This window comes from Prenolepis imparis, unplaced genomic scaffold (assembly GCF_030444845.1).
Source record: "Prenolepis imparis isolate NDT839.2.m4 unplaced genomic scaffold, iyPreImpa1.0 SCAF_1, whole genome shotgun sequence".
NCBI classification, from domain to species: domain Eukaryota; kingdom Metazoa; phylum Arthropoda; class Insecta; order Hymenoptera; family Formicidae; genus Prenolepis; species Prenolepis imparis.
This window is the reverse complement of record NW_028141159.1, coordinates 8,356,414-8,371,234: the sequence shown is the minus strand read 5'-3', so window position 1 is coordinate 8,371,234 and position 14,821 is coordinate 8,356,414. Positions and strand designations below refer to the sequence as shown.

The 14,821-nt window shown below is 30.1% G+C and overlaps 2 protein-coding genes across 2 annotated transcripts in view; both read right to left on the bottom strand.

Moving 5' to 3' along the window:
- Positions 1-11,082, bottom strand: part of LOC145944740 (Kv channel-interacting protein 4) — a gene marked incomplete at its 5' end in the record, with an annotated part of 40,661 nt that extends 29,579 nt beyond the window's left edge. The window contains 2 exons of the mRNA XM_083053297.1: positions 9,527-9,856; positions 10,761-11,082. Of these exons, the coding sequence (XP_082909423.1) occupies positions 9,527-9,856; positions 10,761-11,082 (652 nt within the window). The remainder of the gene's footprint in view (positions 1-9,526; positions 9,857-10,760) is intronic.
- Positions 10,919-14,821, bottom strand: part of LOC145944651 (uncharacterized) — a 250,870-nt gene continuing 246,967 nt past the window's right edge. Inside the window, exons 8-9 of the mRNA XM_083053178.1 lie at positions 12,020-12,327; positions 10,919-11,059 (exon numbers count right to left, since the gene is read on the bottom strand). The gene's annotated coding sequence lies outside the window, so the exon portion shown is untranslated. The remainder of the gene's footprint in view (positions 11,060-12,019; positions 12,328-14,821) is intronic.

The window sequence follows — 14,821 nt, the reverse complement described above, 5'->3', positions numbered from 1 at the left end:
TAATGCAAAAAATCTACACTACTTTGCAAAATACATTATATGTATAAATATACATATACTTAAATATAATGGTCTGAATAATGTGTGTCGTTAACATCTGTAACATATTCAAAAAAGAGAAAAAATAAAACTTTTTTACACATACAGTTATAGTTAGAGCATATTTTGCACATACAAAAGAGAAGTTTTGATTTTTTAAAGTTTTATAGATACTGTGCTTGTGTTTGAAATATAAACACACATATACAGACATAAATATAAAATGATTAATATAAAGAAATAAAGTTCTAGAACATAAAATATAAATCGTAGATTTTTATATTTTATAATTTTTATTTCTATTTATTAAATATACATATATGAAAACACTAAATACATGAAACTTACATTAAAATAAACTTGGGACATAATCTATCTTTTTCAAACATTATCGCTCCACTAGAATTCGATAGAACTTGGCACCGTTTTTCTGCTGCTATTTCGGTTTTAATCTTTTTTTCAATGTGCGATACATCAATCGATACGAATACATGAAACCTGGATTTAATGATATATTGCAATCGCGGGTAAAAATCTGAGATTGAATTGCAAGATTTAAAATTTTCGCATAATATTGCAAAACTATATGTTCCCGTCGTACAATACGGCGAAGTTTCAAATCTCGTAATTTATTTTCAGATTCTAATATTCGATTGCATTCTCTCTAATGCTTACATCCGGTTTAAAAGAAATACCTAAAAATATAATAAGTTTCAAAAAATTTTAATTTATATCTTGATTATTAAAAAAAAAAACCTATTTTAAATTTTCACAATTTTCAAGCAAATGTTATATATGCAAACAGATGTAAGAGCTCATTAAATGTGTGTATGCATATATATGTGTGTCTATTGGGGACAATATTTACTTTATAATTTTAAATTTATGATTGTGTTCAAGAATAAAATATTGCAGTTTCAAAACAACATCAGATGGATAATTATTTCGTTATCTAAAACAAATTTCATACGATATAGTATATATAGTAGAACTTTATTCATTGGCCACGATAATAATAATTGTGCATACATTTCTTACATTTTGTACTTTTGTTAAAAGTGATGCATTGGAGTAACAAAACACGCGCGTACTATTCTGCCAACTTGGAATATACTGACATTTATGAAGTTTCGTTTGTTCATGAGTGTAGTACGTGAGTGACAGTGTTGCATTACTTGCATCTTATTTCCCAAGAGATATACTTCTTCATTCTAGGAAGAATTCGTCGAACTCTTCTAGGAAAGCTGAACGTGGAACGACCTTCAGTGGAATAAAGCACAACGTTTATGAAACCGCTGCAAAAGACATTGGGACACAAGCATCCACGATAGTGCTCGACAAGATTTCGTAAAAATTGCTCTTCCTTGTAGCTTGAAAGCCATTCGTTTTATATCACGTGGCTCATACAATATTTATTAGATTTTATTCGACGTTGCAACGTAGTGAGATCAAAGATGAGGTGAATCTTCAAACCGATTGTGGAAACTTGACAATCGAAACGGTACACGACAGATTTGCAAGATGTATTCCTCAAATACTGCTGTCACACACACAGACACACAGGGACACACACATACACACACACATTGAACAGTTTTGCGTTTAAACACAATTTTACAAATATCAATATTAGACTATATAGTTTTCTTTTTAATTTTTAATTTTTATATATTTTTTTCTAATTTTTTACTGTAAAAAAAGAATTCTAAAAAAATTTAAATTAAATTTAATCATTTAGATGTGTGTGCGTAAGGGGGCGAAAAATATATGAATTCTTTGATAAACGAGAACAGCACGTACGTGCTCAGGATAGGATGCATGTATACTGTATACATTTCTCTTAAAAAGATTTAAATTTCAGCATCACAATGAAAAGATTTTGTATTTTACAAAGATGTTACTCATATATAACCAGAATAATATATGAGCCTCTTATTTTTTAAAAGAAATATATAAGTTCAGTTTTGCGACTATAATTTCTATGTCACATATTGGAAAAATTAATGATGTAATAATTTCAAAATTATTGTTGGATTTTATATTGTTTTTAAACTAAACAATTTAGATAGTTGAATAACTATTATTATTAATTTCGTTTTTTAATTAAATTATTATTTTATATATATAAATATATATATTATATATATATAAAAATTTAATTAAATTAAGTAATTAATTAAAAAAATATTAACATACAAAAATCTAAAAAAATGGATAAAATATACTATGGTGTTTTGATTATTTTCTATAAACAAATAATTGCCAAAATATGCATATAAATAAAATTCAGAGAATAAGGTGAACAAATATAATATTCATTATAATATTATTGTTAGAAGAAACATTGTTAAAGTTGTACATATATACAAAAAAAATATGTTACATTGTCTTTTTTAACCGTGAACGATTTTTCGTTCTGACATAAGCGATCTCAATGAAGCGATTTTGCAAGAAATCCCTCTCGTGAAACACCGTCGCGTACAGGAGTGTGCAATGGAAATCGGGATCCGTGCATACGATACGCTACTCACATGCAGTATGGAAGATTTGGATTCAGAGCGGAAATTCGAGACACTTTTGCACCGCTGCTACATATATATATGAAGCTTATGTTATGTTTTCTACAGGAAAGGTTGCGCAAGTTGGAAGGCGAGAGAGCAATCCAATGTTGGAATTTAAATCGAATCGTCTTGTTCCGACAGCACTGAATTCCTACAGATTCAATCTGCAGACAAATGTGATACAGGAAGTAAAAGATAATAACGAGAACATACGGCGAGAAAACTCACAGCGTCAAACGATTTCTCGTGCGATGAACGATAACAAATACTCGGAGAAAGAACATACGATGTACAATGTTTCCAGAATTTATGATAACCTGCACTCGAATATAAACAGTATCCCTTCATTATGGTAAAGAATTTTGCAATTTTTTCCATTAAATCATTGTTAATGTCTTCAAGAGAGAGCAAGTATCTTATCAATTGAAAAAATTTATGAATTTAATCATCATAATTTACACTACTGTTTATCTCTCTCTCTCTCTCACCTCATAATAATTAACCATAATAAGGACCATTATATAATGTATAAAATTATAACAATAATATATATAGTAAAAAAAATTAAATTATCTCTTAAAGGGGATTTTTTCTTTCCATTACAATTAATGTTCCATAGAATTTAATATATTACATCCGCGCTGCCTTCCTTAAATACCAGCGTAATGATCACAGGAACAAAGAACCTCAAAATTTAATCTAAATGACAAGATTGCTTCCGTACTTCTTCGTCTACTCTTTCGTGTCATATACTTCCTAAACGAAGGATCGGTTTGACCAAGCGTAAATAAGGTCAACGATGAGGCAACATCCCTTCAACCCTAAGTTTCTCATTCTGGATGATATCTAGAAGAGACGAAGACAGAATAGCGGAGGATCGATACTACCTTTCCTTTCGAAATATTGGATCTGTGGAAGAGATGAAAGGCATTCCTCACGGAATGCATCAGTTGCCAACGGAGAAGCAACGTGTACTCACTCCCTATTTCCTAATGAAAGGCTGGGCTATTGGAGTTTCCGTCAATGCGTTCATCGATATCAGTGATTCCACAGGAATCTATTATACGCTTGCAAATTGAATGAGAATATTTGGCTTATAAATAATTTCAGATATCAGCAGACACTTTTATAAATTAAGCAATTCAGATTTATCAATTCAGCAGAATCGCTGAATATTTTAAAGATGGATTGATATAAAATATAAGGCAAATCGTGAGAAAATTTTGATTTATTTTCTTTATTTATATTCTTTGTAATCAATAAAGCATTGCGTAAAATTTTGGGACATTTACTGAGTTCTTCGTTCTTCTCGGCTTTTTAAATGTTAAAATTTATGAAAAAATAAATTTTATCGTAGATTATTCCAATATTCGGGCATTTCAGGAAGAACGAGATGGGATTTTGCATAATCAGATTAATTCATGCAACGTACCGCATAAAATCTGATCTTTTTTAGACTTTTTAACTAGTCGCGTCGAGAAGAAAATGTGATTACGTTAAACAAAAATTCTATTGAATTTTCATACGTTTTTATAATCCATGTATACTTGTAATAAATTATATAAATTTGATAATGAAAATGTTTGTTATTTTAAATGTTACAATTACTTTTGAATCTAATAAATTATTTTAATTTTATTTGGCACTATTATTTTATATATATATATATATATATATATATATATATATATGTATAAATTAAATAATAAAATTAAATATTGACAAAATAATTATACATGAAAATAGATATGTACGAAAACTTTGTTTTTATATATATATATAATATCTTATATATACGTATATGTACATATATTTTTTTCTGATTTATATCACTATTTTTTGTTTAATAATTTCCATATATCATGATAATTTATTACTGTCGGCGTATATATTTTTCAAAACAAATTAATCGGTTTTAATAGAATTTTTAATATGAGAGGGAGAGTGAACAGCTTCTCTTATGATTAATTAACACTGCATAATTAACATTACATATATGCTAAAATTTTTCTCCAAGCAATGAATTCACAATGCTAATCAAGAAACACACACACATACAACAAACGTCGTCATAACCATTTAATCACTTTTTATCGTACATTCTATTGTTCTGTTGTTGACTTCGAAATATATATGTTACTTTATTTTATTTGAATGCAATAACGATTAAACAAAATGTGTGTGTTCAACATGGTATGCACTTACATTTGTTACAAGAATCTATTTATAAAGAGAAAGATATTTATTACATTAAACAAATATATTATGTATACAAAAATTCTTTGCAATCAAATATATAAAACAAATTCTGTAAATCTTTCTCTCTCCCCCTCTCTGAAGTAAATGTAAAAAGAAAACGAAAATTTTTTTTTCAAAAAAATAGTAAATTAAATACATATTGTATATTATATGTATATAAAAAAAGTTTATGTAATTAATAAATTGCCTTATCAAAACAAAATTAATTAAATAAAAAATTATCATTTATTCCATTTATGCATTCTGAACTTGCTGCAATATTATTCGGATTTTGCTATTTGATAAAAATATGGCTAAAACAAACAGCAAATACAAATACAAACGTTTATTTCAACGGTATTTCACTGTCCTTCTCACTGATATGTCGGACAGATGACAACGTTGGTTCCAGATATTTCTCTCATAAATTTGTTTGTGAAAATGTAATTTGCGAATGAAACCGCACTTGGACTATATGAATTTTCATGAAGTTGGCGACCTCGAATTCCCAAGATAGATTGCGTGGGTATTCCGTAGGTCTCCGGAGTATTGCGTGATGAAAGAACACTTTTGGTGACCACAGAATACATGAGACAATAGCATAAGCTAATTGTAAAACTATTTTTGTACATATAGAAATGTAATTATAAATATTCGATGATTTTACGCGCAATCTCAATTTAATATTAATAGTTCTTTCGCCTCACAGTCTTTAAAGAATTTTTCCTTTATTTTCTTTAAAAAGCAGCTTTCAATGTTTAAATTAATGTATCAATTGATGTACGAAAACTAAAGCTGCCACATAAAAAAGTTTTTCTTCTATTTTTTTTCATACTTTATATATTTTAAAATCTAACTTTTATAATGAGTTTGCCATAATACATATTTATTATATTATACCTTACAAGTTTCTACTTTGTGCGCAATAAACAATTATGCATAATTTCGATATGTATTGAATAAAGTTCTGATGCGTTACTTTGCAATTTGCATCTTATTTTCGAAGCATTAAGAATTCACTAATCATTATACACATATGATGATAGATTATAATTTGCTGAAGAAGAGTTATAGTGAAATAACAAATGAGAGAGCTAGAGAGGATGATAAGATAAATTTATCATAAATTAGTAGTCACAAGTAAACATAGATACATACAACGTAACACAAACGTTTCTCTTCCTTCCTCTCTTCAACACAATGATAAAAAAACTATAGATAGATTACATAAGAAAACTCAAGAAACCAAGGGTGTTTTAGGAGGAATGGTCAGTATTCTAAGATATGATTGTGCACATCATTTTAAGCAAAAAAATTTATATAAACACGTGTCTTATTCTGAACGGTTATACATATTATAAATATAATGTATTCAGTTTTAAGAACGAATACATTCATTAACTTTTATTAGAACTAAATTCTATGAGAAATAAGAAAATTTAATATAATTGTGTCATAGTCATTTGGTTCTACTAAATTAATAAATGTATCTTTATAACGATCCAGAATAGGACATATGTTTGTATAAACTTTTTTGCTTAAAATGTGATGTGTACAATCAAATCCTAGAATGTTGATCACATTCTTCCTAAAACATTCTGTATATCTCTCTTTCTGTATATATATATATGTATATATATTTTTTTTTATTTTCTCATTTCGTTTAATCTAACCGAATATAATTACGCGCGCAAAGCAAAGTTATATTATTCTTTGATAATAAAATCTCAAAGATTGCAACGCGCATACATAAAAATTATTATTGCAATGCATGCATAAAAATATATTAATTAATTATGCAATGCATAAAAATTCAATATTTAAATCTTTAACAGAGAACAAAAAATAGAATTTTCTACGATCAAACGAAAAATCTTTCGATCAAAATACCTGCGCTTCCATTAGATGCTCGCATCTATACAAGTCCATCACACTGCACGTCTCGCGTGACTGACGACTGACCGCAAGACAAGACTCTAATGAGCAGCGTGTCGCCATCTGACGGCGAAACCTAACTTCACAGCCAAGAATGAACCGGACCCCGGACCCGGCGAAAACATCTCTCTCTCTATCTATCCTTTCCATTAGACGTGTGCGTCCTATACATCCACTACGCTGCACGTCTCATGCGAGACTGATTCCCACCATCGACCACAAAATTCTGCGCAGCGGTGTCGCCAACTGACGGCGAAACCCAACTTCACAGCCAAGAATGAACCGGACCCGACGAAAACATCTCTCTCTTTCTAGCCTTTTCATTAGGTTAGTACACCCTATACATCCATCACGCTGCGCGTCTCGCGCGAGACTGATTCTTGTGCGAGATATCTCGATTGCGAGACTGCAATGATGATCAGTCTCGCGCGAGCCGCGCAGCGTGATGGGTATATGGAGTGTATGCGCGAGTCTAATAAAAGCGTAGGTATTTTGATCAAAAGATTCTTGTAGAAAATTCTATTTTTTTGTTCGCATTGTTTGTTAAAGATTTAAATATTGAATTTTTATGCATTGAATAATGAATTAATATATTTTTTATGCATTGATTGCAATAATAATTTTTATGCATGCGTTGCAATTTTTAAGATTTTATTATCAAAGAATAATATTTCGCTTCGCGTGCAGGAATTATATTTGGTTAGATTAAATAAAATGAGAAAATATATATATTTTATAAATTATTATTGCAATCAATGCATAAAAAATATATTTATTAATTATGCAATGCAAATAAATTCAATATTTAAATCTTTAACAGAAAATGCGAACAAAAAATAGAATTTTCTACAAGAATCTTATATATATATATATATATATATATATATCATTCTAGAACATAATTGTACATATCATTTTAAGCAAGAAAGTTTATATAAACATGTGTTCTATTCTCTGGATGGTTAGAAAGATACAACATATTCAGTTTTAAGAACGAATACTTTCATTAAATTAGAACTAAATTCTATGAAATACGAAAATTTTAATATAATTGTTTTATAGCATTTGGTTCTACTAAGTTAATAAATGTATTCGTTCTTAAACTTGAACACATTGTATCTTTATAACCATCCAGAATAAGACACATGTTTATATAAACTTTTTTTGCTTAAAACGATGTGTATAATCAAGTCCTAGAATGCTGATCATTCCTCCTGAAACATCTTGTATGTATATACGACGTAAATTGTGAACGTTTCGACCCCTTCCTTAGGGAATCCTCTTCAATGCAATAATAAAAACTATAGATTACACAAGGAATAAAATGTGACGCAGTCGAGAATAAAATTAAATATAAAGAAATATATAACGTTGTTATTACAAATCAATAAACAATTCCTTACGTCAACAAAATTGGTAATAGAAACGGATCCGAATTTTAAGATTATTCATCTCTATTACCAATTTTGCTGACGTGAACAATTTTGTTTATTAATTTGTAATAACAGCATCATATGTATGACGTTTTTATTCTTGACTGCGCCACAATTTTATATTTCTTATGTAATCTATTTATCTTCCAAGGAAGAAACCTCAAAACGTTTGCATTTGTTTATTTGTGACTTTCACTAATTTGTGATAAATTTATGTGCGCCTATATTTATGCGGTTTTTATTATCGTTTTTATTATTGTTTTTATCACTTATTATTAACTGAGCTTATTTCAAAAATATAACTGAAAAGAAGATTTATTTATTCATAATATTCATAAAGTTTACACATTTAAACGCATAAATAGTATTTAAAAATATGTAATTTTTTAAATTTAATATTTTTTGTAAGCTTTAATAATATTATTATAATATTAAATTTAAAAAATTACATATATATCGATAATAGTTTGAGGAAACTGTTCCAATTTTACTGATAAAACATTGATAAACATGTCAGTACAGATCTGTGCTCTTATCAGCGGATCCGAAAAAAGATACGGTGTAATGAGCTTTGCACGCAGAGAGCAAGCAAGCATTATGTTGGTGCAAGTAAGTATCATGCAACATTGATGGTCAGTAAAACATGTGAGTAGCATGCAGTGTCGATCAGAAAAACCCTGGAGGCCTTCACGTTCCGCGAACATGTACGCTCTTTTACTGGGTGTCCAACAGAAAATACGGTATAAAATACTGTGACGTTAGTTCATCGAATATCCTAGTTTGATAAAACGTAAAATGTTATTCCCGCAGGACTTCTCGGTTCTTGAATACATCAGAAAAGAGAAAAGTTACTTCTCATGGCATAGCATATATGTTTGTATATACATATACATAATTATTTTATATGTTTATCATAACTGAATATTTATATTACTAATTTCTATGTGACATTATTGATTATATATAAATCTAAAAAATTAAATTGGTTTTTAATGGCTATTTAATAAATTTAACTTATTGTTTTTATTATGGCATATTATATTATTTCAATTTTATTCAGAAAGAGAGGTACAAATAGTACGAGATATATATTAGGCATACAAAATTCTCTTATTTTTTATTTTTCATCTCTTTTAATTTTTCAAAAAAGCGTTTAATTCGATGGATTGAAAAAATGCAATTACATTACTTATACGTGTTTTCTAAAATATAGTATTGTGGATTATGCATGTACGTACTATCTACAATAATATCCAACAACAAATTTGTCTTTTGCGATCACAATGATGAACTTTTACATCGATAAATCTGACAATGTACCTAAAGCAAATTTGACGCCGGTCCAGGCTTGTCTCACGTAGTTAATTAACCTCCTGTAGAGAGGTCTCGGTGGTCTCTTGGTAGAAGTTCCCTCCTCATCGTCGCACGTGCTGTCGTTGTCCAGAGCTCCCGGTGGCGGGCCCACGCCTGTTAGAGTTCCAGCCTGGTTTCTCTCGCCGAGGATGTTCACGACTTCTCGCAGCTCAGGCGCAACACCCTGCAGTCCTGGTGCGTAATTTGCGGGGGCGACGCCGGAACCAAAGAGGTTCGCGCCGCCCCCGCGATCTCTGCCGCGTCCACGGCTGCCACGACCCCAGATAGTGCTACTGCCTTCGAGAGTTTACAACAATGATCAGATCTCGATGCTTAAATTTAGCAAGCCAAGGGTATTTTTATAAAAAGAAAAATTTTGATTGATCGAACAATTTTATGATGAGACGTTAGGAGTTTGTGTAGATAATATTATTCGTTGTTCACTCAAAATATTGCGCATTTTTAACAAATTTATGCTTGTGATTTGAAATATTTTGTTGTCCTCTTTCGTAATTATAGTCCTAATTACGTTATACACAATAAAAATTTATAATTGGAGCAATTCAGTTCTTAATCGAGTTATGACTTTCACGTCTGAGAAGTTTATGGGAAATGGTGAAGGGAGATCGTTGCAATGTAATATATATATGTAGGTATTCTCAAGGGTGCCGTTAGTTTGAAATATATAACACGAGTTTATATCTATATGTGTATATCCATCAAATTTTACCGCGGATAATTAAACAGGGAATTGAAGGCTTCTAAATTTTTTAAAAATAACTTCGATATAATAATTGCATGCATTACTCACATATATAACTGTGTGTAAAAGTACACCCAAACAATGTATTACGATTAATTGGAATAATGTGATTTTTTAAATTAATTAGTTGTGTTAATGTAATATAAAGTTTTCTAATTTTTAATCTAATTTAAATAATAAAATATTACTATTAAAAAATATTAATTAAGAGCTACAAATAGTACAAGTCACAAAAAGAAAATTATTGTTTTTTTTTGCACTATAAAAATACGCAGCTTAACTTCAAGTATATTAAACATACGAAGATACTAAATTAAATAAATGCAGATATGGAATTTAAGATTCTGTTGTGTGTTGCAACGCGGAATATCATTCTTCGTATCTATTTGGTATTCTCGGTCTTCCACCCTCTTCAATTGTGATAGAATGCCGCAGTACCTTGGCGCTTTTTGTAGGAAGGCAACCCCACCACGGGGCCGCAACCCCCCGCGGTTCCTGCGACAGAAGAGCTGATGGTGGCAAGACAGGGAACACCCCGACCGCCACCCGATCGACGTTCCAAATCACGACGCCTGCAACCTTCTCCTCCCCCACTGCTACCGCCACCCCCGGCGGACAACACCACGACGGACCCAGAGGTACGTTTACACGGCCCTCTTCTCGCGGAGCCCCTTTCTCTCGACAAGGGCCCCGCTCGTTTACGTCGCCGAAGTCGCCGCAGGCTTCCAAGAGAAATTCTGCAAGGTATTTCGTAGAACTGTCACCCTAGCATCTTTTTCTCAATTCCTCGTTTTATCGATATAACTTCCACTTGTCTTTTACAGTTATATTTTAGGGCGCATCAAATATATTTTTATCCCTTCCGCGAGTAACTTTCTTTTTTTGCTGTAATTTTACATAATATAAACCGTATTATAATTTTATGTAATTTTGTTATCGTCGTGCTTGTGATTATATCATATACTATTTTTGAAGTATGTATATTGAGCTGATGAGATACGCGAAACTAGTAAAACCGTGATTAAATCTCTGATAAACATAATATTTGACGCAATTATTGAATACAAGTGCGGCGGACTTTTGTAACAGAATAGTGTATTGTTGAAGAGATTTTTTTGTTCACTTCGTCGGCGACTTTATCGATTTTTCAATTGAAACTGTGCATACAGTGCATATACAGTCAGCGAATTTTCTTGCTTTTTCCGCGCTTTCTGTATTCCGTCTGCTGCTTCTAGAAGCATACTTTCCGGCCGGATACACCTGCACTCTCGAAATTCACGTCAAATGGTCAACAATTTACAAGGGTTGCAATTGGAACGGAAGCATCTTTCTGCACTTTCACCCACTCGCGACAATTTTAATGCATAATCCTTCTTTCCAGAAAGAATGCTCTTGCATTTGATGCAAGGCTATTTTTACTGTTAAACTGATATTGCTTGATTTTTTAAAATGACAATTGTAAAAGATACGCTTGATCATTATCTATGAATTCCAAGTGATATTAGCAGGATTATGATCAGACGCATCCGCATTTAGGATACACATACACATATATACGTATGTATATTTGTGTGTATCTTGAATACGGATAAAATCCAATTTATATCCGATTTTTATGTGATTAATAGATTTCGTATTAAATAAATATATTTGAAGAAAGATTTCTCTCTCATTCAAGAATTCTATCAAATGCTCACCCTGACACGCGTTCCAACACTTTAAACACGTCGCCTATTTCCTTCAAAAGTTTAACGTTAAAATCAATTCCTACGATAAAATATCCATGGATTGAACTTTGATAACCCACGATTTATTTAGTAGCTTGACAATTTATTCATTGAATAATGTGCGGGCTTGCCCCTGTTTTTTATTGCGCAAAGCGCAATAAACCTATTTTACATTCAGGACTTAGGGCGTTGGCATGAAGCCCTGGACGAGATCATAATGCTTGTTCTCAAAAGTCGTAGTTGGTTAGTGTGAGTTGTGAGTTCGGTTGTGTTAGTATCTGAAACAGGCAAAGAAGAGACACATGCATTAGTTGTATTTGTGCTGCGTTAGAAAGATTGAAAATGAGTCGGTGAGAAAATGCAGTTTCATTTCTGGAATATATCATAGTGATTGTAATAAAATTAATATTTTATTCCAACTTTTTTTATAGACAACATACAATTATATAAATGCTTCTTCTAGTTTTGCAAAATAAAAATTTAAAAAAAGATATTTATAGCAAAATATTTACATTATTTTTTAAAGATATTAATTATAAAATTCCATTTTATAAACTAAAATTAAATAATAAAATTTTTTAAGAAATTAGTTTTATTTAAAAATATTCAAACAATTATTTCTAAGAACAAATTTTCCTTAATAAAATCATGCTGGAATATTTCCCTTGCAAAAACATATTTTATTATATGTATATGTCACATTACATATATTTGATTTGAAATACTATTGTGTTTCAAGAAAGAAAAATTAAAATTTTAAAAATTTATATTACATAAATATGAAAATATATATGTATAATTTTCGCGAATTAAAAAATCTTAAGTATTACAAGTATAATAACGTAAAAGTTGACACAGATAAAATATATTCTCTTATTATATTTAAATTATTATATTATTTATATTAACAATTCACATTTATTATAGCTATATATTTTATATATTTTACACAGTTCACAACTTTTTGACTTGATTGAACAAAATAGCTGCTATAACTCTAGCTTTCTGTTAAATCAATTGAGGTTAAATCAAAGAAGAATTAAAAGTTAATAAGTTCATTTTTCTGGATTTAATGCGGATTTTATAACGGCTGCCCATAAATTCACATAGCAGTGGGTTCAGATTGTCTCTCTTTTTCTCATTTCTCTAGATTGAGAGATATAGAATTCGATGTTGCGCCTTACCACATTATTGCCCCTTTATCTTAACTACGATCTGTCGATTGATTACAATGTATGCCAGCAATTAACGTAACTACCAACTTCGAAAATTTATATTCGAATGCTTGTGTACTTTACAGTCGTTGCAGTCCTACTTCCAAGTTTACAAATTATACCATCCGATGTAAGCGAAGGTGATAAAATAGCAACTAGATCGTTCGTAAAGCTACTTGTCGAGCAAAGTTCTTTGAAATTGCTTTGAACCGAAGAACTTTCAAGCTATGTGCTTCGTATGCACATGAGCTTTCTCGACTGAATGAAGAAATGATCAAGGATCGATAAGGATAAAGAGGGGATGACGAATATCATTATTCTCAAGAGATTTGCTGAGATAAGATAAAAATCGTAGAGAGTCGATCATTTCACTTTTGCAGTGTAAGAAAAGAAAATTATCAGAAAAATAAGTATATAAAAATATATTGATTCACACACACACGTATACATTCAGATATATGTTATCTATTATATATTTACTAATAAATCAATAAAATATAATAAAATAACTCTGCTTTATAAAATATAATACTAATATTATAAAAAAATTATAAACACATAATATCAATTTATTGCACATTTTGTGAAAAGTTTTAAAAATTATTGCTTATACATATATTGGGTTCATAAATATATAAGTTCTGTTATAGATAATTATTAAATCACTTCTGAGAAACCATGAATTCATGAATTTTTAAATTGAACCGAAACAATCACAGTAGATGTATATATGCAGCAACTACAGCGAGTATAAGAAAAATTGCAAAAAAAGTTATCTCTCTCATCAATTGCAAAAATGTGATTTTGCTACACGACAACGCCTGACCTACGGCTAAAATAATCCAGAAAAAAATTCTGCAGCTTTCATGGTCAGTTCTACTTTATTCTCTTTATTTTCCGGATCTTGCCCTATCAGATTTTCATGTATTCAGGTCATTCCAAAATTCATTAAATGACAAAGATTTTCATAATAATACTGAAATTAATGAATTTATAAAAAACTTTTTTGCATCAAAATCTCGAAAATTCTTCGAAGAAAAAATTAATAAATTATCGTCTAAATGAGAACAAGTTGTACTTAATAATGGAGAATATATAATAGATTAAAATTTATTGTAAATACTTTTTAAATATAAAAATTCAGTTTATTAAATGAAACGAAACTTATTTATGAATCAACACAAAATAATTGTTTTAATGCAATAATACATTTATTCAATAAATAATAAAATTTTGCTATCTGTGTCTAAGATACGCAACGTTTGCAACGTCGTTAATAAGCGAATTATCGAAGTCCAGCTGTGCAATCGATTCAAAGTTGATAAAACCGTAATCAATTTTGCATTATTATTAAGTAGAAACGGTGGCAATTGTGCTCGATATGCTTGCCATAACTCTTCGCGATACTGCGAATAAAAGAGAAAAGTACAAAATGAGAATAAGCTCGTCGAGTTCGAGATAAAGTTGAAGCAGTTTGGCGAGTTTCGAAATCTTTGAAGAAGAAATAGCTACGAGAAAAAGAAATGTATCAAAGTCATGCATCCCTTGCCTAAAAATA